The sequence below is a fragment of the Phyllopteryx taeniolatus genome, chromosome 23, assembly GCF_024500385.1.
Source record: "Phyllopteryx taeniolatus isolate TA_2022b chromosome 23, UOR_Ptae_1.2, whole genome shotgun sequence".
NCBI lineage: Eukaryota > Metazoa > Chordata > Actinopteri > Syngnathiformes > Syngnathidae > Phyllopteryx > Phyllopteryx taeniolatus.
In genome coordinates, this window is record NC_084524.1 from 1,294,025 (window position 1) to 1,321,706 (window position 27,682).

Below are 27,682 nucleotides of genomic sequence, written 5' to 3' on the forward strand. Positions count from 1 at the left end.
CAATTTCATCTTCAATGAAGCGAACGTATGTTTTGGAAGCCGGAGCACCCGGACAAAGCCCACGCGAGCTCGAGGAGAACATGCAAACTCCACAAAGGTCACCAGGAGCGAGGCTTGAACCCAGAACCTCTGGACTGCAAGCCAGACGTGCTCCCCACCATGTTTTTATGGAAAGCCAGCCCTCACCAGACGTTTTGAGGATTAGCGGATGGCGAAGTCGCTGGCATGTTTTTTCCCCCAACAACAAAATAGCGGCCACTCACAAAGGCTGGATTTACACGACATGGTACAAGCGACAGAATCGAGACTGTTTTGGCTTCCAAGTGGGACAATTCAGATGGGCGCCAAGGCGGCAGAAAGAGAGAAACAAAAACTGCATGGAATCAGATCGCCGAAGTACACAAAAAACACCCGCTGTCAACAACAGCAAAAGAATAGATTAAATATGGCGTACATTAGAGCTGTATAGAACATGGAATATGGTGTAAATATGTACTGTACATTTGAGGTGTGCCATTGACGCTAGCGTAGGCGTGAACGTGCAAGTCAAGAAGTGTGCGCATGCGGATTGTTTCATGAGTTCAATATATGTAAACACAGTGATATAGGATGTGTGTCACTGGTAAATAGAAAGAACTGGGCACTTCGACCCGCAGTGTAAATCCAGCCTCGGGTGTCGGACTTCATCCCTGTGCAATGTGTTGAAGCGACCAAAAAGTCGGGCCGGCTAAACGTGGTTCTATAGTTGCGTGCTGACAGAGTCCTCGATGACCTCGCAGCTGTCCTCGATGACATCATCACAGGGTCCAACCCACCCGCCCATCATCATCACCACCCCGCCGCCACCCGCCGCCTCCACGCCACCGCCCTGGAAAAGGTCTTCGCTGGAGTCCAGGAGCCGTGCGCTGGACTCTGACATGTTGGACGCACAGTGCAGCGACTGGCACGGACAAGGGGCAGGGGGAGGGAGCGTCAGGAGCGCGTCGCGTCCGTTTGTTCTCCGCGGCGAGAAGGAGGAGCTGTTGGCGTCCACCGAGAGGCCCACCTCATTCAGACGGGTCTCGCTTTTGGTCACACGGCCCAGTCCCAAGTCCGAGTGACCCCCCTGCGGGAGAAGCAGCCCGTCGGAGATGGTGTAGGAGGGCGGGGATTGGAGGGGCAGGGGTGAGCGTTTGGAGCGGGAGAAGAGGAAGGAGAGGCGCTTGAAGGAGTCGGTGTTGGCCGCCGGCGCCGACAGACGCTGCAGGCGGCTTTTGGTGCGAGCCAGCGAGGTGGAGAGCGAGGAGGAGAACGACGAAGACGAGGAGGAGGACGAGGGCAGGGCACTGGTGGCGGAAAGCGGGACCGTTGCAGTCTTCAGCCCGTTGCTCTTTGGTTTCTCTTCCCCCTCCCCCCCCCAGCCCACGCCTTGCTCCTCCCCCGCCTCGCCCTCTTGCTCCACCCGGCTCAGCCCGGAAATGGAGCGCACCAAGGCGGAGACGCCGAGCGTGGGTGCCGGCCGGCTGTCGTCCACCTCCAGTGGCACAGTGAAGGTCACGCCCTTCGACCTCTGGACGGTGTCGCACGGCTCACTGTCGTCCTCCGAGGCCACGCCCCCGTCGTCTCGCGCCATGTCGCTGGAGGAGGAGTAGTGTCGACGAGGAGGACGCCGGTTGCCAAGGAGATCCAGGACCTCGTAGCGGAAACTGGAGATGTCCTGCTTCAGCTCCTGGAACAACACACAAAATGACATGCTGATGATGAAGAGCAGGAGCTTGAAATTGTGGACTGAGAAGTTGGAGAGTGAAGATCGGCGGTTTGAAAGAAGCCGTCTATGTTGAACTCGACAGAGGAGGAGGTTTACGCCATCACTTATCGTCTGCTTATTCATGTCTCACCAAGCAAGTTAACAACTGGTATGCAAAATGGTGATTCGGGAGCCACACCCGGCAACATCAATGCTGAGGGACACAATCACCACAGACAATTTGAATAGGGGGTACTCCGCACCGCGCCTCTTGGGTTAAAGGTGAAATGTCTTCACCAACGAAGAAGAATCCAGTCGGCACAATTCAACCTTTAAGGATTACCATGACCTGGAATACTGAGAATCTACTCACGGCATTTGAGACATCAACATTTCTATTTTCAACGTTTCTATTTTCAGGCATTTACATCTGGATTGGAAGATATTTTTATTTGAACCCACTCATTTTTCCTGTGAGCAAAAGTATTGGGGCATTTGATTGACTTAAAGTTCAGTTACAGATGTAGGTTTTATTTGTAAAGACCACAAGTTAGAGGCGTAACCAACACGACGTTATAAGTCAGTGTTTCCGAACCTTTGAGACAAGGCACATTTTTTTTTTTTTTTTTACATTTCAAAAATATCCCGGCATGCCACCAAACTAAAGATTTCTGGAAAAATCTACTTATGTACTGAAATGATGATCTCATCTCTATTTACTCTGGCCCTGTGCAGTTGAAGCTAGCCTGTTATTCTGGAATGAAATCTGATGATGATGATGTTGCGTCAGATCAAGATGTATGGAGCGGTTGTCACGACAGTCACAAGTCCAATATGTAAGGTGCCCGCCCACCTTAAAGTTCTCCTCCGTCAGGCCCTCGTCCGTCTTGGCGCTGCGGATCATGGCGGCAACGTACCTCTTCACCAGGTTCCGGATCACTTCCTGTTGGAAACGGTGGTTTAGTCTTCAATGACAGAAGCGCAACAGGGCGCCATGTGCGGTGTCACGTGTCCCATGAATGACTGTCATGTAAAACATCATGCCAGGATTTGGTACAACGTGGGAGCAACTGTCAACTCCGACCTCAGCGAGAGAATCGCTGCTTGCCCGGCATCCTCCCACAATGAACACCTGCGGTGGCCAAGCGGGACGCTGTGGCGAGCTGTCACTCTCCGCCTCTGCCAGAATGCGTCGCCACGCGCTCGTCGGGCTCCAGCCAAGGAGTCCTCGACAACATGGCTGGATTTCAAAGTAGCCGCTGCCAACGACAAAGTACCTGCGCTCGGAGCCGACGTGTGGGGTGACGGAACACATCCCCACGAGACGCCATCAAAGTGAACTTGACGCGATTCGATTTGGATTGTTGTTCTGTTTGTGGAAATATGGTTTGAATACACTCTGTGTTACAGACCTGGTAATGCTGGTTCTGTATCAGACTGTCGGCGTGACGCTCCTGCAGAGGGAGGATGAAAGAAAAGTCAAGAAATCAGGGACTGTTGTTTGTTACACTTACAGTTCTTGCCTCGGCACAGTTATTGCATGCGTGCATTGATGGATTGAATTGAGAAAGCTAAGAATACAGTTGAAAACACACATGCGTACAATCGGATCTCTGCAGTGCTCTGTGAACTTATGTGGGCTGCTTGGTTTATATAACTCTGCTGACTTCAGATGAAGAGAACATGCCTGTGTGTGGGGGGGGAGGGGGGGCGGACTGTTAAACGTGTTCATTGGGACGTGTTTAACTCTCTTCTGGACAAACAGCTGGTGACCGACAGCTCCGAATCAATTTCTACAAAGGAGATTGCATGTGTGCATCTCAGCCTCAGGTCCACTCACCGTGAACTCTCGCAGGTTCTCGCACTTGTGCGGGTCCACCCCGGGCGGCTGGCCTCGGCCACACAACTTGTTGTGGAGCCACATGAGCAGGTACCAGATGGACTTGGGGCTGGGAACGATGTTGAAAGGAGGCGGAAGTGTTCCTCCCTCGTCAAAGTAGCTCATCCACAGCTTGGTGCGAGCGAACTTCCACTCGATGTCGGCGTGGTCCTGATGGGAGGCAACATGCTGACCTGCATCATGTTGACTTTTAGGGTCTACATGAATTGTTTGGACTCACAGCAATGAGCTGGTACGAGTTGTTCATCATGGCGATGAGCATGTTGAGGAGCACCACTAGCGAGATCACATTGTATGTCCCGAACATGGTGGCTCCCACGAACTCTGTAAACTCGTGGCGAGCCTTCACGTTGGTGACGTAGAGGTTGAGCAGACCAAATATTGACCAGAAGAGCGACTGCAGAGTCTCAAAGAGCCTGGAGGTGGACAGACACAAAAGATTTTGGCACTGCAAGCTCCCAAATCCTCTCAAAATTTTGCTCTGGTGTCTTTCTTTGCAATTTGTAAATGTGTGTCTATATCTGTGTTATGTACTCCCGTAGCAGTGTTTAAAAATCTAGCTTCAGAATTTTTGACTCCAATAGATACAGACCTCGTGTCAGCACTCTTAAAAAAGAGTTTGTTCTGAAATTTCCTGAGATTCCTGGACTGAAGAGACTCTTACGATTCCGACACAAAAAGATTTAAGTCTGGGACAAGGTGTTGATCTTTGGGACAGAATTAGACTCTGGCCCTTCACTGGGATTCGCCTGTCACATTTTGAGCCACATCAGTGCCTCGTCTCTGTCACTTCCGCTCGCCGCCTCCGCTTGGTGAGGACAGCGGAATGTTGAATCTTTGATGAAGCAACAATTGGCGGCGACGCTCGTCCTCGTCTTGGCGCAAGAGAGCGAGCGTTGGCCTGCGGGCGCTTATATTCGTGCCGCATACAATATTCAGCAGCGACATTTATTCTCATGGTGGCTCATGCCTGTGTGTGTGTGTGTGTGTGTGTGTGTGTGTGTGTGTGTGTGCGCGTTTGCAACCAGCAGGAGTGTAAATGAGGAGGGGAGTTGACTGGCCATGGAGGCAACAGAGCGTGACACCGCAACTTTGTCATTATCATGAAACGAGAGAGAAATGACGTGATGATGAAGAGTCAGCGCCGCCTCAGTGTAGTGAGGAGGCGCTCCATTGTTTAGCTCCCCCCACCCCCCTCTCTTTCCTGGCCTCATCGCGCACTAAAGCCGAGCCCGTTTCTGGTGGTCGTGGGTTCTGGCAGGTGTCGTCGCCATCTGTCAGTTATGGTGGAGGTGTTCTGGAGCCAGTTGTTTTCACGCCTCCTCATGGTCGACTCACGCAGACGCGTTGCATCGCAGTGTCAAACACTCCCAACACATTCCGGCAAGCGGTACGGCATGATGGGCAGATGAGACACGGGGGCGGTTGCGTACCTGAACACAACCAGTGCCAAATTCTCTCACACTTTGCACACTAAGCAATAATAAAATGGATGGTCTTTAAGGAAACGAGGGATCATGGGAGTTGTCTTTACTGAATCAGACACAGACATTACGTTCTGTAGACCACTTCTATCCATCCATCCCTTTTCTTCCACTTATCTGGCGTCGGGTCACTGGGGCAGCAGTTTAAGCAGGGAAGCCCAGACACTTCGTCCCTGGGAGATCCCAAGGCCAAGACAGACTTAGAACACCTCACGAGGCAGGTGTCCAGGAGGCATCCTAATCTGATGCCCAGGCCACCTCATCTGACTTCTCTCAATGTGTCTCAATCTCGGATTACTGAGCTTCTCACCCTCTCTTTAAGGAGGAGCCCGGACACCCTGCGGAGGAAACTTATTTCGGCCACTTGTATCCGCAATCTTGTTCTTTGCGTCAGGACCCACAGCTCGTGACCATAAGTGAGGGTAGGAACGGCGATCGATCGGTAAATCGAGAGCTTTTGTACATTTAGGCACCAGGGTACTATCGCTGACCTGACTTGAAAACGATGACAGAAACTTGTGTTTGGGGTTGAACTGTCAAATATTCCCATTTGGATTTCCTTAAAGCAAAAATAGTCATCAAGCACAAGACTGCCTGGTTGCAGGTTACGGAGTAGCCATTTCGAAAGGGACATACTTGGAACCAAACCTCCATTATTGGGTTTTTGGAAGGCATTTTCTCACAGGTTAATCTGAGCAACAGAAAAGCGAGTTAATTAGCTAGCCACTTAATGATAAAGCTATAACTTTTGCTATCCGGAAGTACATGTGACTTCCTGGTGAAACGCCCTTTAGTTTTCGAGCATCAGGGGATCTAAAGTCTTTGTCTCCACTAAGTTGGAGGCAGACAATCCATTGTTCTCTCTCTCACAGACACACGCACAGCAAATAACGCATGCATTGTCAACAAATAAATGTTGCCGCAACCCTCTGGGGTGCCATCGTTGTCTTTGCCGCCTCCGTGGCAACCGGCGTGCTCATTGAGATGCGAAGAGGAATACCACCCGCAAGAGATCCACGGGATATGTGTTCCTCTTTTCCTTTGACATCCTGGCCAAATGAGACAACTGTGACACGAGAGACTGAAGCTGGATGGGAGTGCCAAAAACCCATTTCCATGTGTCCTTGACTTGGTCTCGGCGTTGGACTGAGTCTCAAATCAATGCAGTTATGCGAAGTTCACCTGAATGGCGCATTCAGGGACCTGCTCGGTTGTGTCACACATGACCACTTACGTTGAGAACGCGTTGTTCTGCCGTTCGCAGCGGATGCCCTTGCAGTTGTTGGGCTCCTCTGAGGCCGTGGTCTCATAGTAGAAGTACAGCTGGTTCAGGCCGTTGGCGAACGCAAGCAGCACCTGCGCAGGGGAAACGCCAAAGCTTTTACGAGTTGTCTGCGCACATTCACCTTGACTGCAGAGTAAGGACGTTACATAAAGATGCTACAAATGCACCGTTGCCTCACTGGTATTGATTGTAGGATTTTATGCAGCCTGATAGTCAGCATGAGAGTGGCGTAATAGGGACGAAGCCCCCTGAAGTGTTAGGGTTAATGAGTTGTGGATGTAATGAAATGGGCCTGTAATGTCCTCGAGCCTGATGAAGCGTAGTGCCCGCGCTCCGATCACCCTCAAAAGGCGAAGAACATCGAGGCTCAGTGGCGTCGCCTGTTTGTTTTCGGGCCTGGAGAAGAGCTCTGTGGTTACCAGGCAGTAGATGAAGAGGAACTTGAGGATGTCAAGCAGCATCCTCCCCAGCGAGATCTGCAAGGGCCCGAGGTGCGAGTTGGCAGTGAAGAGCGAGATGAGTCTCAGCGAGCTGAAGATGTTGGCGATGGCGAACAGAGCCTCGGCTATTAGCGTCGGGTGCCACATCTCCCACTCCTCCCTGGGCCGAGACGAGTTGTACTGGGAGAAGAGTGGGAGGGTCAACAACGAGGAAATACAGGCAGCTGAACGGCTCTATTTATTCATCTAAAAGCTTTCCGCTTTTCTCTCTGTGACATGCGCATACTCACAGCCAACAACAAGGCACTCTAAAACAAGTATGCTAGCGGACTATCCGAAGGGAAGATGCCTAGCTAGCGAGCTGACTGCATGTCGGAACGGCGCCAAATGACTGCTGATGCGAACGAAGGTCAAGTTATTATATAGCGGGGGAGGGTCGACTCTTGGCGAGGCCCAAGTGACATCACTTGGCGTCGTGTTAGCTGCGCCCCCAAAAAATCAGGGAAACTTAAAGGATGGTAAACAGTTGAAGGCTACATCTCCACAATTCCACAAGTAGTAAGAAGTAGACAAAAGGTGAACTATTATGCACCAGCTTCTGCTTCTCTGATCGCTGTGCATGCGCGTGCGTGTGCGTGTTTAAACCACATCTTGTTTGCTTGTAGAAAGCGCATCGATTCAAAGCATCATAGCAAATCACATACAGTAGTTTCATGATGCTGTCGAGCAGCGAGGGATCATGGGAACTGACCACACACACACACACCTACGCGGCCTTACCTTAACGTAGGCCACTATCTTCAGGGAAATGGTGGCCAGGTAGAGGGAGTTCATGGCGAAGTCCATCAGGTTCCACCAGTCGTGGATGTACTCTGTGAACCCCCCGTCCCACATTTCCTTTATCTCTGCCCAGATGAATCCTAAAGGGCGCACAGACACACACACACACACACACACACACACATTGCTGGTGAGTTACTTCCACCCATCCGTTTTGTCTACTGGTGTTGGGCGAGAAGCAACCAATCATACGCACGTTAGCACCTAAGGCCAATTTAGTCTTCAATTAACCTAAGAAACATGATTTTGGATCTGCCGTGTTTGTTCACTTCCTGCTCTGGTCCAAAACTGGACGTGTTCCAAATATCTGTGGGGTACATGCAGGCAAACACGGTGTTGGAAGTATCCGACTGTGTGGACGAGGTGCGCGCCTACCCAGCACCCACGGCAGAATCATCCACTCCACGATGGTGGGCGGCGGCCCCTGCATGTGCAGGTTGGTGCGGGCGATGTGCTGCGAGGCCAGCAAGAGCAGGAAGAGGAAGGTCAGATAGGACGCCGTGTGACAGATGAACTTGATGAAGGGCTTCTTGATGAAGCGTCCCAGCGCGCCTTTGGGAGCCAGCAGGTAGATCTGCGCCAGGGAGAGAGCAGGAAGACAACAGATTTGGCGCGGCGCTCGTATCCCCGAAAACCGCGCTCACCGCCCCCGCCTCCTCCGTCCCCCCGCCTACCAATGAGAAGATGGGAAACAGGAGTCCGATGATGAAGCAGGTGACCAGCTTGACCACCCAGTGGCGCCGCCGCCAGCCCGGGAAGCCGTCGTACCACAGGGTGGCCAGCAGCTGCTGGCAGTTTGGCTGCGCCACAAACTGCGGAGACAAAAGTCAGTGCTCGTGGAACGCTTTCCTAAGCGGGATCGCATCATCGCCACTCATCTTCATCCTTCCTTCCTCCCTCAACACCTTTGAACAGTTCACATTTTTTTGATTAATCAGTGAGTCGGACAGAAAAGTGTTTTTAATTTCCATCCCTATATTCAAAAACCGGAAATTCATCTTGACAGTACAGATTATTATGATTCAGTGACTGGTTTTGTCCGTTACATGTCAGAAAATAGACAAAAATGTTGATGGTTGTTTCTCCAAAGTAAAAGCACAGCTTTGCAAATGTCTTTTTTGGATTCAACACAGATCATCAGTCGGCTTTCATGGAGGACGACAGAAATCTGAGAATGTTTGCTGTAGAAAGGCTGAAATTCTGAGGTTTAAGTTAAATATTGTCTCCAAAGTCTACACGACTGATTATCAAAATAGTTTCATTCAATTCATTTGATAATCGATGAGTTGTTGATTATTTTTTGCACCTCTAGTTCAAATTCAAAAGTAGGCATCTCCATGTATTCTGAATTGAGTCAACTTTTTTTTTTCTGGTTGCACGTTAAACGTAATTTTGATTTAAGGTACTATTGGTTAGTGTCGAAGCAATTAAGAGGCGGATTTGTAAAAAAAAAATCCGTTTTATTGACGTCTCTCCTCACGATGCTGTCGACCCAATCGATTGCGACCAACATCGGTCGGTGAAGGCTTCCTCGAAGATTCTGTTGACGCCATCGCTCATACCGATCTCAACGAATTAGTGACGGACCGTTTTACGCAATTATCCGTGTCGAGCACAATCGAAGCTAGCGGTATTAGCAGCGAGGTGACGAGAAACAACGCGGGACGTACGTGATGGGTTTGCGATGGAGTTAATGCGTACAGACTCGTGATTGGCTTCGATGGAGGTGACGTAACTCCAACAAAACGCGCAAGGGGTGCTTGGCGGTTTCTCCAATGAAACTGTCATTTTTGCTGTGTTTTACGTTGTAGTTTTTGTTAGGAAATGTAAGCGTGGCTCTATTATGGTCTAAATGGCGCTTGACGGCTTTTGCGTTTTCACTTGTGCTTCCTTGGCTTTCCTTGGCGTTCTCTCTCAAGTGTCTCTCGCTAAGGCTCCGGTTTGGTTTCCTGTTGCTATGGCGACTGTATGCTAATGAGAGTGTTGGTCTCTTTGCTCTCGCTCGTTTCTTTTCCACTACACGCGGCGTTCAGCGATGTCGGAGTTTGAAACAAAGTTGTGTACAGGGCTGCTATCGGCCAATCGGAGCGCGGGGTCACGCGAACGCCCCGGGAATGAGCTTAAATTTGTACACACAATTAGCAAGAAATCCGAGCCGCTGGCAGCCAACTTTCAAGTGACATTTAAAAAATAAAAAAAGTCGCTCTTGAGCACATACAGGGATGATTCAGAGAATTTGAGCATTGCCAGTTCAGGCACATGAAACGCCTCTCGCTGTGAATATTCCCGGCAGCCGGTTCGCTGATGGCAAAAACAAAGCAGAGTGGATTCATTTGTCTTCCTTTGTAAAAAAAAAAAAAAAAAATGTAATTCATCGACGCACCCAGCCGTCCTGCCGTGCGTGACTCCGGGGAGTCGTCTCGGCGAGGAAGTGAGCGGAGTCTGACTCCGCAGAGGCCCCGAACTGCCTTTAGGTCAACTCTTAATGATCGGTCTTAACCTGCTGAGTGGAGCGTGGTCAAACTCCTTTGACGTTTCTCAGGCATGGTCAGCCCTTTAGCTCCTCACGAGGACCGATTATTCATAAACTAAGTAGATGAAAATGAAGAAATCACTTTGAATTAACTAATTCGGGTGGAGGAAAAAACCGAGTCTTGACTCTCTCGATCATGAAATGGTTGGCGGGCCAGATGACATAATGGAGCGAGCCCTACTTTGCAACCGCTGGTGTAGCCAGAGCTTCTTTCCGGCTAATTTGATGGCCGAGCCATTTGACCTCTCAGACAAGCAATATGCTAACTGAGGCTATGAGGCGCTGGTTAATTCAATTAGGGCTGTTGTAATGGGCCTGTGCTACTTGACAAAGCGATATGCTAAGCCAAGGCTATGCTAACAGCGAGTCAAGCTAGTGTTTATAGGCAAATGTGAGCAGAGCTTTTTGTGCTGTTGGTTGCTTGCTCGCTTGTTTGGCGTACACACCGTTTACTTGATTGCTGTGAGTGGCGCATGTAAAGACGAAACACGTAAACATGCTCGGAGCTTGTTTCATTATTGAACATGCACGCGTGTCGACACAAACACACACGCACGCCTCATGAATACTTTAGTATTTAACTATCAAACGCTTAAAGACCAAAGTAGACATATTAAATGATTTAGACACAAGCACACGCATGAAGGTTTGATGGTTAAATGGAGGTTAAACGCTGAATTGTGGGCAAAACATACATTTGCATTGAAAAAGACAATTAAGCTTGTAGTGGTTGTGTGTGTGTGTGTGTGTGTGAAGCTGCCGCGTTGATCCACATGACTGCCTTAATTATTGAAGGTTAAATGCACAGCCCGTCAAAGCAGCGCATGAATAATACATAAGGTACAACAGAATTGTTGTGTGTGGCGTGAGCGTGAGCCGTCTTGTTAGCATTCGTCCCACTGCAACTTTCTTATTGGACAAAGTTGTCCACTTGCTGCGTGTCCTGCTCCCAATGGAATGCAGGGTTTTTCGTGCGTATAACATTTAGAGGTAGCCGCCTTCACCGAATTGCTTTGTTATCTCGTTAACCGACCGACGTGGTTTTCACCGACGCGTGCGTGTGAGTGGTTGGTGAAGTTTGGGCCAGGAAATCGGTCCTTGAGCTTCAGGACATGCTGGTTAGGAGGAAATTGAGGATGCGTTCTAGTCGGTGAAATAAGACCGCAAGCGCAGGTTAGCTCATGTACCGCCAGCCGTTTTCAAAGCGGAGCAGACGTCATATGCGTTGACGACCGGGAGGATGCTGACGGGGATGCGACAACATGGGAACAAAGACGCCGACACCGCGCCCACGCTTGCATTCAAAGTGTCGAGTATTTGCAACGTCCTCCGCATCGATTCGTAGAACGCGTCCGGGTGTATGCGAGACACAATCGCGGCATTGCATAAAGCCGCGGGATGGTAGCACTTTAGTGCGACCTCCGTCACACGGAGCGGGGTGCCCGAAAACACACGCGCACATACAAAGAAATAAACACCGAGGCGTTTAAATAAAAGCAGACAGCAGCAAGTAAAAGACGGTGAAAGCGACACGTGTAGCTGCGGGAAGGGCTTCGGAACGGGGACGTGATGTAATATTCCATCCTGCGCACAAAGCCAAGATTAGCCCACGCGACAGGGCGGAACGAGTGCAGCCGGAGCTAATGAGGCGTCTGTTTACCAACATCTGTCGTCGCCGTGGCGAGGGCACGAGACGTCCCGCCCGCGTCCGTCTCAACCTCAGCCTCCTCACGACAATGCTACGTGCCGCGCTGATTAGATATGAATCCTTCTTAAGAACGCCAAGGCTGCCTCGTTGACCTGAGATTCCGTTCACGATGAGCCCGAGCAGAGCTGCGCAAATGTTTTCCAACTGATGACCGATTTCCTTTTCCCGTCACTTGAGCGCTCCATCACGCCCTTCACTGCCTGCGCTAACGTCGCCCACCGTCCTCATCCCTCTGCTGCCATGGCATCTTTCTGCTTTCGTCTGTCTGGCAGCACCCGTCCGTTGAAGGAAGGCGGCGGCCTGGCCTCGGGCGCCTTCTCGTCACGCTGCTAAATCTTCGCTCTCGCTCGCCTGATTCCCCCCCAAGCTCTCCATTTTCCCCTTCCTCTTTCCGTCCCATTAAAGCTCTTTTTCTTGGTGTGGACGCACAGTGGCTGCAGCTTGTTCTCTTACTCGGTCCTCTCCTCCCCCTTTACTTTGTGCTTCTTGCTACAGCAGCACAAAAGACGTCCTTGTCTCTGGACTGTTCTTGCTTGTGCCCTTCCCCATGTTGTAGATCAGTGATTCAAAACTACTGTGCCGTGGGAAAGGATCCGATTTCACTTAATTGCTCTGAAAACGATTATTTATTTTCTCCAAATAATGTGTGACGGTCAGCAGTGTGAGTGAAGTTCGACGCACCTCTTTTTGGTGGTATTTGATGGCCAGTTTGAGCTTGGCCAGGTCGTGGCACTGTCGCGGGTCCAGCTCCTCGCTCTGGTCGTTGTCGCGGTGGTTCAGGATGGTCTCCAGCTCTCTGGAACTCCTAGCCTGGTCCAGGAGATCTTTGGCAAAACGTTTGCACTGCTGCGACAGCTCCTCGTACTCCTGACGGAACTCGTTCTCCACCTGCGGAGAAGATGTTGATGTCGAAGTGTCCGCTAGTTCAGAGTTCCCCAACGTAATTTACATTCGAAAAATATCTTGACACATGACCAAAGGTAAACCTCACCAAAAGTACATGCAGTGGAACTTTGGTTTTCGTGATTAATCTGTTCTAAAAAGTCTGACGAAAACCAAAGAAATATTTCCCAAAGGAAATCATGTAAATCCAGTTCATCTGTTCCATACATTTGAGGCTAAATTGGCCCCATGAGATTTGTTGTTGTTGTTGTTGTTGTGAAGCGGACCCTGCAGGAGACAAAACAAAGCGGACCTTGCTGAGTTCTTTCAGTTCCCAGCCCAGTCTGAAGGCCGTCAGAATCGGATCCTCGCTGGACAGCGCGATGAGCGAGGGCGACGCCAAGGCCTTGTAGATGTTCAGTCGAGAGCGCGAGTGCCGCAGGCTGTCCACCTGTTGACCAAAAGAGGGTGTTGAACACAAGTACTGATTGGGCTTGGAAGGATGAAGAATTGTGTGCTTGCAACTTTCACACACCTCTGAACTGGAGACGCACTCCACGCAGTCGCATCGGATCTGGTGCGGCCTAGGAATGGTGACCTGTGAGAGTTCGAGAAGAGGCCCCTCTCCGTCAGTCAAAGGCAGCCGCCTGGCGTGCTGAGGGCGCCGGGTGCCCTTACCTTCCTCTGCACTAGCAGCTTGATGATCTCGTAGTTGTTGGTGTGAGCAGCGAGCATGATGGGAGTTATGTCGGGGGTGAACTCTGAAAACTGGCTGTCCATCATCAGCGAGGGAACCTGCGGAAGATAATTGACACCGGAGCGTACCGTCTGAATCGCGGGTCGCAGAAGGGAGCACGGCGAGCAGACTGGAGGATGAGGAGGGAGGGCACGCGTGGACTCTTTGATCTGGCCGAGGGAGCGCCAAGCCTCCGCTGGTGCTTCTCGTCTTCTTGCTGCCCCACTTCCTCCTGCGTCGTCCTTCTCCTCATCCCGTATTCGCCGCTCTCCTCGTCTAACCCTCCGCTTTCCATCGGCCCCCCTCCCCTCTCCTCAAATCCCCTTTTTCCTCATCTCATCTAGCACTTTTCTCTGGCTGTGATAAAGGAGTGTGCCCCCGGTGGGCACCCAACACACACACATTCAGTCCCTTGACAGTGAAGTACAGACAGTTTGTTGCTGTTGCTCATGCTCATCCCATTTCTGGCAAAAAATAGATGCACATTTGCATAAACATGCACGCACACACTCACACACTTCTCACATGAAAGAAGCGAGCGAGAGCCTTCCCTCATCTGCGTGTCTCTTGTTCTTCTCGTTTCTTATTCCTCGCTCTCTCTGGCTTCCCTCAATCCGCCAGTGTCTCGTCTTCATCATCTGCTTCTCCTTTAAACTGTCTCTCCTCGTCTCATCAAAACTGCGCCACCTTCCCTGCGGCCGACCGTCCTCATCATCTCCGTGGCTGCCGATCGCTTTGCTTGGCAAAGATTGATTTACAATCGAGAGCGTTTGTTGGGACAGTCGAAAACGCTTCACGTAAAAAAAAAAAAAGCTTCGACGTCACCTGATGTCGGAAAACGGCCAACAATCGTCACCAGCGTTTTTGTGGAGATCTCTACTAATGCCCATTTCAACCTCCGAAAGTATCAGAACGATGGTCCAGATATTTTTCATTTTATGGACGTTAAGTGTTTTCCTCTCCGTAGAAAAAGTGTAACGTTGCTTAATGTCCCAAAACTGTATGTGGACGTCCCTCCTTATGCCCACTTCAACCTCTGAAAATATTCGAACAATTGCCCCAATATTTTGGATTTGATGGATGTTAAGCGTATAGCATTAATTCTATCTATTGATGCGTAAGCATCAATGTTGATGACCATTGATCGCATTAAGCGACACGAAGCTTTTTTTCCACTTAGCGTTTCCGATTGTCCCCGTTTGTTGGCCGTTAATTTGAGCGAGGCGACGTCGGCACCTGTTTCTCGCCGCTGGGCCGCCGGTGCGACAGCAGCAGCTCCACAGCGCCCACCACCTCCTTCCTGATGGCGTAGAGCAGGGCGTCGCCCGTGTGAATGCCGTGGTCCAGCAGGAGCTCCATGATCTCCAGGTTCTCGTTCTCGATAGCGATGAGCAGCGCGCTGCGGCCCAGCGGGTCCAGACAGTTGACGTCCATGTTGTAGTAGACCTCCGCCTCGCGGAGCGCATGTTTGACGCCCGCGTAGTCGCCCTTCTCCACCGCCGTGAGGTAGCCGCGTTCCTCCGCCGACAACTCCACCTCGGCCCGCACGATCTGCAGCGGGATGCGGTCGCGGTACGGTGAGTACGTCGCCTTGGGGGAACCAAAAACAACGTAAGCGGAAGGGGCGTCGTCACGTTTGCGGCCATCGGCCGTCCGTGCGGTCATCCTCACCTTCTTGTAGTAGAGCTGAGTCATGGGATTCATTTGGACGCTCTGGCAGGGCGACACGACACCAGATTAGCAACAACGACGACGACGAGTGTCAGATTAGTGACTCGTCACGCGCTTCACGCAATAAACGGCGAGCTCCCGCTCCGCGTAATCCTCGTGCACTTGACAAAATGCGAGCAGACACAGTTGTGATCCGAGAAAGTAAAGCGTAAGACTTCGTTCCGACCGCTGTGGTTGCCGCCTAAACAAGTTGATGCATTTAATAGTTCGGCGCAGATGGCGTGAGCTTCCCAAGGCTGCTGAAGTTAGCGCGCCAACAACTTTAGCACCCTTGCTTTGCTTTCATCTGCTGCTGCCACACCGCAATGGCAGTCTGCACGTTCTCAACAGCGCAGATTCCCGGAAAATCTCAAATTGGTTGTACAAATTGATGTCGACGGCAATGCGCATCAACTCTGGTCTGGCCTCCCATCTGCTCGTTCTCCGGGAATGTCGTGCTCTGTCCGACTCAAGATCTTTGGGAACGCGGAGGGAATGCGGTTGCTTGTGGAACTGTCGTCGTGTGGAATTTGGAGGCAAATGTGCCCACGCATGATTATTCCCATTATTTCCAGTGTGCCTGTGGAATGAGAATGCGATTGGTTGAGTTTTTTTTTGAGCAGTGACATCACAGATGGAGTTATGATGACACATTCTTTGAAGTCTTTGCGCATCGTCTCCCGTCCTCCGTCTTCGCCGCACGGCTCGGGCCAATTATCTGCCTCGGCTCCATCGCCCGCTGCCCTCTTCCCATCTTCCCTGCGCTTCATCAAACTTTCCCTCCGCCCCCCTCGCTCCTCTCCGCTGTCGTCCAATCCGCACGCGGGCCGGGGAAAGAAGGCAACTCTGAGTGCCCCGCCCCTTTCTCCTTCATCATAATCTGGCATTCTCCTCGCGAGCGTCTCCTGCTTCCCGAACTTTTCTCTCCTCTTGGCTTCAAAGCGGTGCCCAAATGCTCTTCGGTCCGCTGATTTCTAATCGAGTTCAGAATGTAGAGCGGCAAAGAGAGAGAATGTGTGGACGGGGACCCGTCCGTCGCGCCTCCAAAGCGTCCCGTCCTGCGCCGGCCTCGGTCCCGCGCGTGACATGACAAATTGCACCCGAACGAGTGAATAAATCAATACGACATTGACGCGCCTCCTCTTCTTCTTGTCGACCTTTATTTAATTGCGCCGCTTACTTACAAACAAACATCTTTACGAGCTGCGCCCACAGATTGAAACGGGAGAGCCAATCAAAAAGTATGCCGGCAGATGATGCAAGCCTTTTGTTGTGTAACACTCTAAATTTAGAAGCGAAAGGCGTTTTGGGGAGACGAGGCCGCGAGCCGAACTGAAGCTATCGCAACCCGGCCGCCGCCGTCGATACTCCTGGGGTAGCTTCCTCCTCGCTCGTTCTCTCATCCCTCCTTGTTTTCGTTTTGCCCTTCGGTTGTCCTTCGGAGCGTAATCCCACTTTGTCCTCTGAAGATCCCCGACCTCGGTTGCTCACTCTTTTCCATCCTCTCCCGTTCATCTTTGCCATCATAAACAAACGACCATTCACACCTACGCGCAATTTAGACCTAGCGTGCATGTTTTTGGGATGTGGGAGACATGACATGACTTTTTCCCGATGGGAAAACAACCCTCCGAATTGTCTCGTGGGGGAGGAAAAGTCCTGCCATCCCATTAGCCACCATTGATGCTCCTCCCCACTCACCTGGCCGACTTCCTTCCTTTGATTTAGTGGTCAAGAATGATGCGAAATTGAATTTGTTGCGCTACGTCAGTCTTTCTAATTCCCATTCCCATGTTTGACGGTGAAGCATTATGTAGCTTTGCATACAAATGTGTGTGTGAGCGTGCGCGTGTGTGTGTGTAAAGTTCCGATGCGATCTGCATCGTTGGGGTAAGAAAACACCAGTGCATGGTGGGAATTTGCCGAAATGGGATAAATGCGGTTATTATGACATCTGCGGTGTTGCTGTGAGCGATGAGGTGGAAGTAAGTGACGCCCTTATATTCAAAGTCGTGTGTAAACGTGTTTGTGCACGCGCGCGCGCGCCTGTCTCTAGCGGTACTTGGTCGCCATGGTAACAGTAGCGAGAGTCCCCGTGAGCTCTGGCAACGGCGGGTTAAAGGTTAACGGGGTGGGCCCGTCACCGTGAGTGTGCGCGCGTGAAAAACGGCGGCTCATCGCAGGAAGATGCGAACCTCGCCGGGTCGCTACGCTACGAACCCACGCCGCGCGCAGCGTCGCATCTTTCGGAATGCCCCTTTATGCAAAAAACATTATGCAATAGCATTCGTGTCCAAGCGCTGCTTTGGAAAACGAACATCACATGAACAAAAGGCGAAAGCTAACCAACTCGCATTTTAGCATTGTCAACCTGACGAGAAGCCAAAGAGCATCTTTCGCTTTCGGGGTTATGGCGCGCAGTCAACTCGTTTGCAACCTCGGCAGTGTGTTGAGTGTTGAATTTGTTCTGTTATTTTCTGATGTGATTGTTTCATATTTATCCTAGCAGGTGTTTTTCATACCAATATTTACTGTAATTCTGACTTATTTGCTCCTTTGCGTACAAAATGAACCAAAAATCCAAACTTCAATTCAACCCCAACAGCTAATTGGTCTTCCCGAGTCCTCCGCGTGTGTGTGGCTAATTAGCCTTGAAGACTGCAAGCAGATGTCGGGGCGGCTTCTTTTGATCTGACACCGCTAAGTCGTTCCCAGGCGCACGCAGGTGGCGACTTGTGTGTGGCGTTTTTCCGTCGTCAAACGGCGGGGGAAGTCTTAAGAATGGATGAACACGAAACCCCTCAGAATGTACAAAAAGGTCCGTCGGATCACTGACGGGAAGCCTGGCCAAATGTTCTTGAAGGGAGCGAGAGGTGGTCGGGGGGCATTTACGTGAAGATGAGGGAAGTGAAGGCAGACAAGCGGCCAGATGGAGACTGTGCTCCTCCCCCTCACATGCTTTCACAAGTGCGAGTACATGAGCGCGACCTGGCTCCAGTCGCACGCAGGAAGCGGAAATGAATATTCACCAGCGACGTCTGACAGCCGGCGGCCATAAATAAATAACACGGCGGCCCGGTCCACGTAGCCTTCCTGCATCTTTGGTACGCCGCGAATATTCCGAATGCCGACTTTTCAAAAAGTACAAAAGGACGGCCCGGGTCGCTAACGAAAGTTCCAGAAAGCCTTCGCCAAAAGTTTCTGTTTTGGCTCGGCTGAAATCAAATCATCTGTAAGCTAGTTCTTGTTAAGGATAACGTTGCACGGTGGGTTTTAATTCATATTTGTGTTTTGGGATCGTAGTTTAATGTAAGACATATTTATGGTTGAAATGATTAGTAGAAGCCTTATTTATTGATTTCTTTATTTTGCTATTGGAGGTCGGTTTGGCCTGATGACGTCATCGGAGCCGCCCATCAGTCAGACGGATTCCTCGAAGTCCTCCTCGGGGGCTGCGCGAGTCGCGTAGCATTTGCTAATGAGGCCGAGGGGGCGCGTCAGGTTTTTTTAGCGATGGGCTCTGACACAAACGTCATTTTTCCTCGTTTCAGAGGTTTCTTGTATTGGCGCTTGTGTTGATGTCTCCGTAGATGAGAAGACTGGCGACACCACTTGACCTTTTGTTCCCCTCAGGCGGGAAGAAATGTGAGCCGTCACGGCCGGAAAATGTATGTCCTCCTTCGACGCGACATCCGATCGATCTAATTACGTTCTTGCTCCTGACTGTGAGCCACGAAACAGCGGCGCTATCTTCTTGAACGCGGCTTCTTCCACTTGGCTGCGTTCAGCAGAGTCGGTTCTTCAAGTCTGCATTTTTTTGTCTCTCCATCTCGCGCGTGCGAGTTGTCGGACTCTGCTCAACGTACGGAAGAGGAAAGTCACTCCGACGTGTTCAGGGGCCGTGACGTGCGGCGTGAGAAGTCGATGCGGTCCGATCGGGAATGCTCTTTTTTTTTTTTATTACCGCGAGACGGTAAAAATAGATTTCCGAAAAGGCTCCAGTTATGCAAGAGTGGCATTTTGCAGTTTGCTCCGTGTGGGGAAGAAGACATTAGAAGCAGCAAGCGGTTCTCTGAAAGCTAGATAAAGATAAGAAAGAGCTCTGACTGCAAAGGTAGAATCTCCTTTGACCGTGCAGTGGCCAATGATTGTATTGCACACACATACGATAAAGGTTTGAATATACAGTACGACCTCTGAGCGGGGTCACGGCTAAGGGTCGGCCCCGACGCCTCCGGTTGCCAACGACGTCCTCGCTATCGCTGAGCGCTCATTAAACACGGGAAGTGATGAGCGGCCTGTTCGTCAAAGCCTCAATTGATCCCAACCTTTTAGCACAAAAGATTTCATATGTTGGCTCTTTATTGCCGTTAAGCCGCAGAGCGTTCTCTCATATTTTTCCTGTGAGCATTAACTTTGCCATATTCAAGTCGTCTTTTTGTTTCGAGGTTCTTTCCACGTAGAAAGCGCAGACGTGCGCCTTTTGTTTTACGTGTCCGCTGGCCTGCCAGGCGCGCAGAAGTTAAGATTGCGGGTTTAAATATGTTCAACTGCCTCAAACGCGACGTTCTGCGGATACAGTCGTGATTTTTCCCGCGCGGGCCTAAATGAAATGCCAAAGCGCCGTGCAGCTCGCCGCACTAAAAACAAACGAAGCTGCTGCAAACGACAAGGGCCTCAATGGCAACCGGCCTGCATTTGCGGCCACTTCGCTTCACGATGATCTTATCCTCGAAGCGAGCTTTTACGCTCGTCTCCATGGCGACGCGTTCGGGCTTCTCCGCCGCAATGAGACGCGTCCGTGCTCCTCCGGTCCAGTCGTCAGTCTGCCTTCCGGCCTTTCCCGGGAAAGGAAAAATGGAACCATTATCCTGTAATTGCTCGAAGCGTCCACAAAAAGGCGAAACGCCACGTAAAGCACTCTTGCGGCAAAAGACCAATAAAAACATCCGATTGCTTCTGAAGGAGTCTAAACTCCTCGGCGGGGAAGGACAAGGTGAGAGCTTTTACAATAAGCGGCGGGGATGCCAAGCGCCCCGGGCACGGGGTATTCCCGACATCACGGGCATTCCGAAGTTGAAATCGTAGGGTGGAGGCGGCAACCAGAAAGGCAAGCGCCTCTGGATGAGCAGCTGGCCTGCAAAGCCAACTGCGCCTTTGTTTCAATTGGATTAGAGGAAACGTTATTGATCCCTGAGGACCAAGCGAGCTGCTGAGGGAGGTGCGCTAATTGGATTCGAGGAGGGGACGGTCGGCGGGACAAAAGACTATGAAGCAGTCAGACGGAATAGAAAATGACGAGCGGGCTTTTCTTTTTACATGCAACTTTTGTCCGCACGTCTCACGACGTCGGCTGCTCATTTTCGAGCACATTAGGAATGCAGAGGACAAAAACGGCGCTGCGGACGGTGACGTCTTCTTGCCGGTAGATGGTAATTAATAGAACGAGGCAATTAAGCAAATGGGTTTTGACCGTCCTCAATGTGCAAGATGTCCTTGATGCTGGCGGCCCGCCAAGGGTCCCATCGCGTAACGAACCGCTGCATTTTCTGCTGCTGTCCTTAATGAAGTGGCCGGCGAATTTGCGATTTAACCTCCAAGCCGATCGTTTGCGCTCCGATGACGTGTGCAAAGAGCCGCCAAACGGCGAGAACAAATGCAGGCTGCGGATGAGCGGGGAGAGCGGGACGGACGCAGGACAGGGTCAGGTGGGTCACGAAAACACGCGCGCGCCGGCCGACAGGGTGGACGATGTTGGCTAACGCTAGCGGTCGATGAGCACACGGCGGACCTTCGCTTAGCAACGGCGTTCAGTCGGCAAGCCGACCGTCTGACTGAAGGTTTTTCGACATCGATCGATATCTCACGATGACGGTTTGGACGAGCTGGACAACTGCGCACAGAAAACGCCGACATTTGCAAAACCCAAGTGCAAATACTTCTACTGTGTCAGCCTCCGCTCGGGTTAGTGAAATGACGTTAAATGCTGTTCGGAATGTCGCTGCAAACATCAGAGGTTATTCTAAAAGGGCCTTTAGCTCATGACGACAGAGACGCGTGCAACATGTTCAACGTGATCATGAAGAGAGAATATACACGATGAAAGTGACGTGAAGGCAACAACACATTTGAAGAAACTTTTTCTACTGGTGTGTGTGCGAAGATTTCCTTCGACCCGTGCGACGACTCCCAGCGCGGGCCCGATGAAGCCGAGCGTCTTTCCGGCGCTTTTGCCGATCTGCGACAGGGCGACTTTTTTTTTTTTTTTTTGCGAGGCAACAGCCGGAGATCCCGCCGCCGCGTTGTAACGGCCGCCACTCTGCCTTGTACACTTAACGAGCTCACCGTGTTCCTCGACGCTAACCTCTCACTTCACACCTGGCGCGTTCGCAGACGGGAGCTAATGTTTGCCGCTTTTCATTTCCCCTGCTCGTGTTCCAAATGGGACAATATCAGAGATCACGATCACCGTACAGAAATCATCGGTACTGTGAGAAAAACAGCACGCAACTGTGCCACGTACCTTATCTGGAGCATTTCACAATGAATCCTTCTCTCATAACGTGACAAAAATCTAAATCAAAAAAACATGGGGACCTGTTTTGCTCGTCAAAGTCTGCTAAAACAGGTTTTGCTCTGCCCAACCGAAATGCTCGCTGAAATCTTCAGACGGAATCGGTTAAGGAGCCGGTTTCGCGACAGGGGCCGGCGCTACGGATTAGCAGATTAGCTTGACGTGGCAACACGAAGAGGCGGAAATCTGGCTGGACCCCCCCCCCCCCCCCCCCCCCCCAAAAAAAATTTAAAAAATCGAACATGGGAGCAGTGTCGTCAAGAGAAATGAAAGGAAGAGAATGTGGGGAATAAAGCAATGTAGTTGAGGGCGTAAGTGTCGGTCAGTGCTTGCGATGTCCGTGCCGGCGAGGAGAACATCTTCAGGTACGTTCATTACATCTGCGCGGTAACCAACGAGCGCAATCGCACCGGAGCTGCGGAAACGGCAACAACGGACGCGAGCTCACAGCCGTGCTAGCGCTCGGCGGATCGTCCCTCGGCCGGAGTTCGGCGTGTATTTGCTGAAGTCGAGCATCTGCTTGAATGAGTTGATGTCATTTCAAGCCTTGTTTAACAAACATGAGCGGAAACTGAAAAGTGATGAAACTTTAAAGGCAGAGCGCAATTGGGCTGTCTCGGGGGCCTTTTATTTTGCGTTTATTTCTTACGAGGTCGAACGCAGTGCCGCCGAGGAGGAAAGCCTTCTTAGTCCGCCATTCGATGATGAAATGAGCTTGTTTTTTGTTTTTTTTGTCCCTGGTGCCCTTGCGGCTAACGCTCTCATTGATCCCTCTTGAGGAAATGGCAGCACGCCAGCCGCCATAAAGCGTGATATGCGGCCAGCCGCCCTTGCGGGATCGTACGTTATTGTAACGACGTACAACCTGCTGCTTTGTATGGACTTGAAAAACTTTGTGCGCCCGCTTCTCCTTTTTCCGGTCGAGGCGGCTCATTGCGATGCCGTCTGAATTAGTTTTTACGCTTTCCTGATGTAACTCGCGTTCATCGATCTTCAGAGACGTGACACACTTCTGTTCCGCGCGAGTCATCGCGGCCCGCGGTGTCAGCGACTCGCTGCGGTGGTCAAAGGTCGCTCACACACGTCTAGACCCGATTCTGCGGCCGCGCGTCTCCTCACAAGACGCCAGCGCCATCGACGCCTGCTCGCCGTGGCACTTGACTTTGATCGTCCTCGTGGAGTCGGTGCACGGCGAGCGTGACGTCACCGCTCGATTAGCCGTGAGGCTGAGGGAGTGCCGCACGAGCCAAAAAGCCATCAAAACGCCCATAAAGCTCCGTGCGAAAAACCTAATTGGCGGAGTCGAAACCTTCGGGTCACGGTTGGCCTTTCGAAGCGAGAAAAGCTCTCCTGGTTCTTCTCGCCGCTTAATGATGCTCACTGGCATCCCGATGTCCACCAGCTTTCCTGCTTGAAAATTGAATTAGCTAATGCTTCCCGACAGTCGACGCAGAAGGGAAGTCAAATTGGAACGAGGGGGCGGCGGCGCGATTAAAGTAGCTTAACCTCCACCTGAACCCGTTTGGTATCAGCACGGCTGCGGCGACCTCGCCGGGCCGGAGCCGCTTGCGCCGCGCGGGGGAGATTGCGAAGCGAGGGAGCAGGAGATGAAAGAACGAGTTAGGAAGGTGACGGGCAGACGATATCGGGTGCAGAAGCGAGGGAAACGAGGTCAGGCCGCGGAGAAAAGTGAGCGTTCGCACACGAGGAGACGTCGCAAGAAAATGCAAAATGAAGGAGGCTGCGTGAGAAGCAGAAGCAGCGCAGCGGGAAACGTGGACAAAGCCGTCGTCTCTCTGCTCTCCGTCGATCTGAAAATACGCCAAGTGGAGGAGGAAGAAAGGGAGCGAGAGAGGACAGAAAGGAGGAGAGAGCCTTGAAAACGAGTCCTCACCCACCGGGGTCAGAGACCAGCGCGATCGCACGCCGGGAAAAAAAGCAAACAAAGTGCATTTGGAACTTTCTGCCGAGCTGCCGCGAGCCAACTTCCCTTTAAAACGAAACCATTTTCAAAAACGAGCCACGTGGATTTCGTACACGTGTCCGAACGCGCGAGTGGGCCGCACGTATCCCGGCAGGCCGCACTCCCACAGCACCCGATCGGTTGCATCGATCGAAAAAGGGATCAGTACGACCTACAGAAACCTTTTGGAGTGAAGCGGAAAAGTAAGAGATTTCATGTCGTCATGCATTAGTCCAGATCGTGAGCGGGCTCCACATGGTCTTTAACATTGCACGTGAGTCTTTTGAAATTGGGATCGAAAGCAAATCTCTTTGTCGGCCGTCTTATCGCTCGAAGGAATCGGGTTTTCCAAAAGTAAGGCCCGGACGCCGGTCGTAACTCGGGCCGCAAGCCGCCGGCATTAGAGCAACAAACGGCCGCCGCTTTGTCGCTTGGATGTGACGTCGGCTGGCCCTCGTCTGTGATTCTACGACATTCGACAACGTTTTGAACAGAGAGAAGACGTAAGTGCTGTAAATGGACTATTATTGCTCCATTTTGTGCAGGCATTGTTCCGACGTTGCAGAGCTAAGTTTTATTTCACGTCAGGCTCCCTGTTGGGCAGCTAAGGGGTCCTCAGAAAGCTGATGTTATTATTGTATGGTTGTTTTCTGCTCTTTTTCCAAACGGGAGACCGGCGGCCGCGCTCCACCCACAATGCGTCATTTCCGCTACGTTGTTTTCGGTGCGCCGCAAAATAGAAAAGCTGAAATCCGGCAAAATGCAGCAAGATGCCAGAGGAGCTGACGGGCTTCATCGGCATTGTGTCATTTTCCTTTCATAAAAAAAATCAATAAATATTGCATTCGGTAATCTGTCGTTTATCGCGGGGTTTAGGCCTGGACACCCCCACGAGAGGTGAAATTTGTGAAGTAGTGACCACACACTTTTGAAATTATTTAGAAACCTCCTGAGACTTTCCTGTTAACCTCCACCATACTCGTGTAAATGCTTTTTATACTCTTAAACACATTTAAAACTGTCAAACAAACAGTAATGCACAGCACTACTGTACACTATGTACATTGCCTTCATTGGAATTTGTTGAAATGAATTTTTCAGTTTCTTGACAGTTTTGCTTTAGGCTCGGAAGTGTCCACTCAAAATCCGCGATAAAAACGCTTGATGCTTAGCAGCTCCAAAGCAAATTGTGCTGATGGTGCGCAAAGGGTCTTCAGAAGTCTTCAATTTGACTTCCTAAAATCCTTTGAGCATAATTACGCATTTGTGCACATGTGCAAGCTCTTGGCGTGTGTGTGTGTGTGTGTGTGTGAGGGGGGCAGCGCATGAGGGCTGACTCAGGGTTTCGTGGTTCTGCAGCCCCCATCCATCATCTCCGTGCATGTGAACACGCGCGCGGATGTAAACTGCAGTGGCGCACCAGGCTGCCTCACCGCCATCTCGCGCGCAAAGCCCACTACGGAGGAGACCCGAGCAAACTCTGCAGCCCCCCCCCACCCCCACCGGCCCCGGTATTACTCAATAGAGCGGAGGCGTGGAGGTGGTGCGTGAACCACCCACCTGCCGCCTCTGCAACCGAGCACGCACCGAACCCAAACATTTCCTCACATGCACGAGGGTTGTTGCTGGGGGGGGGGGGGGGGGAGAAAAAACCGCGAACACCATCAGGCTGCTTCCGTTCGCTGTATGCGGACTGTCAATGAATCGATGATGGATGCTGACAGGCGCGCGCAGAAGAATAAGTGTCTTACCTGTTTGCGGGAGGGATGAAAAGCCCCCAAATTAGTCCCGTGTGCGTCTGTCCTCCCGGCGTCCTCCTCCTCCCCGCCCTCCCTCTACCTCTCGCTTTCCGCGGGATCAGCTCGTCCGGGCCGCGCCGCCTGCACTGGGACGGAGCGGTGCTCGGTGCTGGCGACTCGGCCGCGGCTGTCGCTCGGCCCGTGCCATCCTTTCCGTGCGGGGAGCGTCCGTGCGCGCATGCGTGTGTGTCGGGAAGCGGCGGGCGGCAGCGACGGGTGATGACGGAACCTTCCCGGTATTCCAAAGCGAACGTCTGGGCTGCTGACGATGGCGCCGATGATGCTGCGCCTCGTAGCGATGCTGCTGCTGTGTGCAAGACCGCGCCAACCGGGAGGCTGCTGCATATCACCCCCTCCCGTTGCCTTAACACGCACACTCACACGCACACGCGCTCGACGCGAGCGTCGCTTACGTCCTTAACTGTCCGATTCTTAATGTTGATTGGCATTTGTAAGATATCATCTCGTATTCACAAATGCAGTCAAACCTCTGCACGCAAACGTGCTTTGTTCCCAAACATTTGGTGATTTTTCTGCATTCATATTCAACGAGCAGAAGTTGTGCTGACCTTGTTTTTATGGGTTCGCCTCAAATGAATGATCAGTTTTCACCGAGCAAGATTTTTCGTCTCTCCACACGAACTGTTCAACTTTGTTTTATTTGAGCCACATCGGCTGCCTTCGTCGCCTCTTTTGTTTTTAAGAAATGTGTTTTTATACGAATGGCTAATTTAGAGAGACACACAAAATTCAGTATGTGAAGAAGGTCTTCGTGCACGGGGTTGTTTGTGTTTTCCCCCCACTTGTTTCAAAGCAAACCTGGCGTGTGAACGTGTAGCAGTGATTCCCGGAAGAGATCATCAGCGGTGGCGTCGGAAATGATCCCGTTTTTTTTCCCCTGAAAACACATTTCAAACGCGGCCTTTGTTCGTCCGTCTATGCCGACGACATATTGTGACACGCAGAGCAATTAAATGGCAGAAGGTCCGAGAGTTAACCTGTGCATCCACCTGTCCATCCGCCATTTTATGCATCAGAATAAATGATTGCTTCCCTTGGAGTAAATCTTTGTGTTCAATAAAACGGGCCACATTTCACGGCGTCAATTGTCACAGTATTCCTCGTTTTTGTGACATTTTTCTTTGGTGGCGTGCCGTAGCCATTGAAACGATTAGTCGACTTTACTATCGCGCGTCGACGTTTGACAGTTTCAATCAATTTATCGCTAATCTGTTTTTTTGGAATCTCTTTTTCCAATCTGCCACTTTACAGAGGATTTTTTTTTATACACCCGTCGCCAGACTGTAACGGAGCGAAATGTTTGGCCAACGAGGCGACACGGTCTTCATACGTCTGCGCGAGTCTGAGAGTGCGGAAATAAGCTGACGGTGGATGAGAATAGCGGCTAGCCCGGCTAGCTTGGGCCATTCTGATCGCAGTGAGGCCTGTCCTTCGAAATATGTCTTCGCGTGAAACAAAAAAGGTTGGGGACCGTTGTCCTGTGCTGAAAATATGTCAATGACGTCATCGATGAATCGACTTCCGCTGGACTTTCATTCTATCGTAGTCGACGGTGTGCGCCGCGTGTTGGCTCAATAGAGGTTGGTTGGTTGCGGTCTGCAGGACAAGAACGGTTTCCAACGATTGCTTGCACTGCATCGAGTGCACATTGTCCTCTGCAAGCACGTATTATGGATGCATTATCATTTCAACACCTGGTCCCTGTGTGTGTGTGTGTGTGTGTGTTTGTGTGTGTGTGTGTGTGTGTGTTTGTGTGTCCCTCATTCAGTAAGTGACAAACATGGAGACAATCACTATTGGCTGTCGAGAGAGTTTTTTTTTTTTCCAAAAGTGTTTGTCTCCCTCTGCTGGTGTTTGTGTGAGTGACAAGAGTGACCTGCAATTGTACCTTAACTTAGTTACGACTAAGGTTGTCACTATCGAACCATTTTAGAATCGATTATCCTGTAGATATTTTGTCGAGCACTTGAGTAACTCCCAACCCTTCAAAAAAAACAAAAAAAAAAAACAATTTATTTCTGTGATTGGCTGGCGACCAGTTGAGGGCGTACCCCGCCTCTCGCCCAAATATAGCTGGGATA

At 51.2% G+C, this 27,682-nt stretch overlaps 2 protein-coding genes across 3 annotated transcripts in view; one reads left to right on the forward strand and one right to left on the reverse strand.

Moving 5' to 3' along the window:
- Window positions 1-27,682, forward strand: part of LOC133472711 (GRB2-associated-binding protein 1-like) — a 41,141-nt gene that overhangs the window by 5,225 nt on the left and 8,234 nt on the right. Inside the window, exon 1 of one of the 2 annotated variants that reach the window (XM_061763958.1) lies at window positions 23,374-23,984. The exons of the other annotated variant lie outside the window; for it this stretch is intronic. The gene's annotated coding sequence lies outside the window, so the exon portion shown is untranslated. Of the gene's footprint in view, window positions 1-23,373; window positions 23,985-27,682 lie in introns of those variants that run through there. 2 annotated transcript variants of the gene reach the window in all.
- trpc5a (transient receptor potential cation channel, subfamily C, member 5a) lies at window positions 420-27,247 on the reverse strand. Its single transcript, XM_061763917.1, has 17 exons — window positions 25,533-27,247; window positions 15,206-15,247; window positions 14,771-15,124; window positions 13,477-13,593; window positions 13,334-13,396; window positions 13,112-13,249; window positions 12,598-12,804; window positions 8,350-8,487; window positions 8,051-8,249; window positions 7,616-7,755; window positions 6,815-7,015; window positions 6,345-6,466; window positions 3,847-4,042; window positions 3,567-3,776; window positions 3,139-3,180; window positions 2,580-2,669; window positions 420-1,708 (listed from the first exon to the last, which is right to left on the reverse strand). The coding sequence occupies exons 2-17, from the start codon at window positions 15,236-15,238 to the stop codon at window positions 740-742; spliced, it is 3,219 nt and encodes a 1,072-aa protein (XP_061619901.1). The 5' UTR covers window positions 15,239-15,247; window positions 25,533-27,247; the 3' UTR covers window positions 420-739.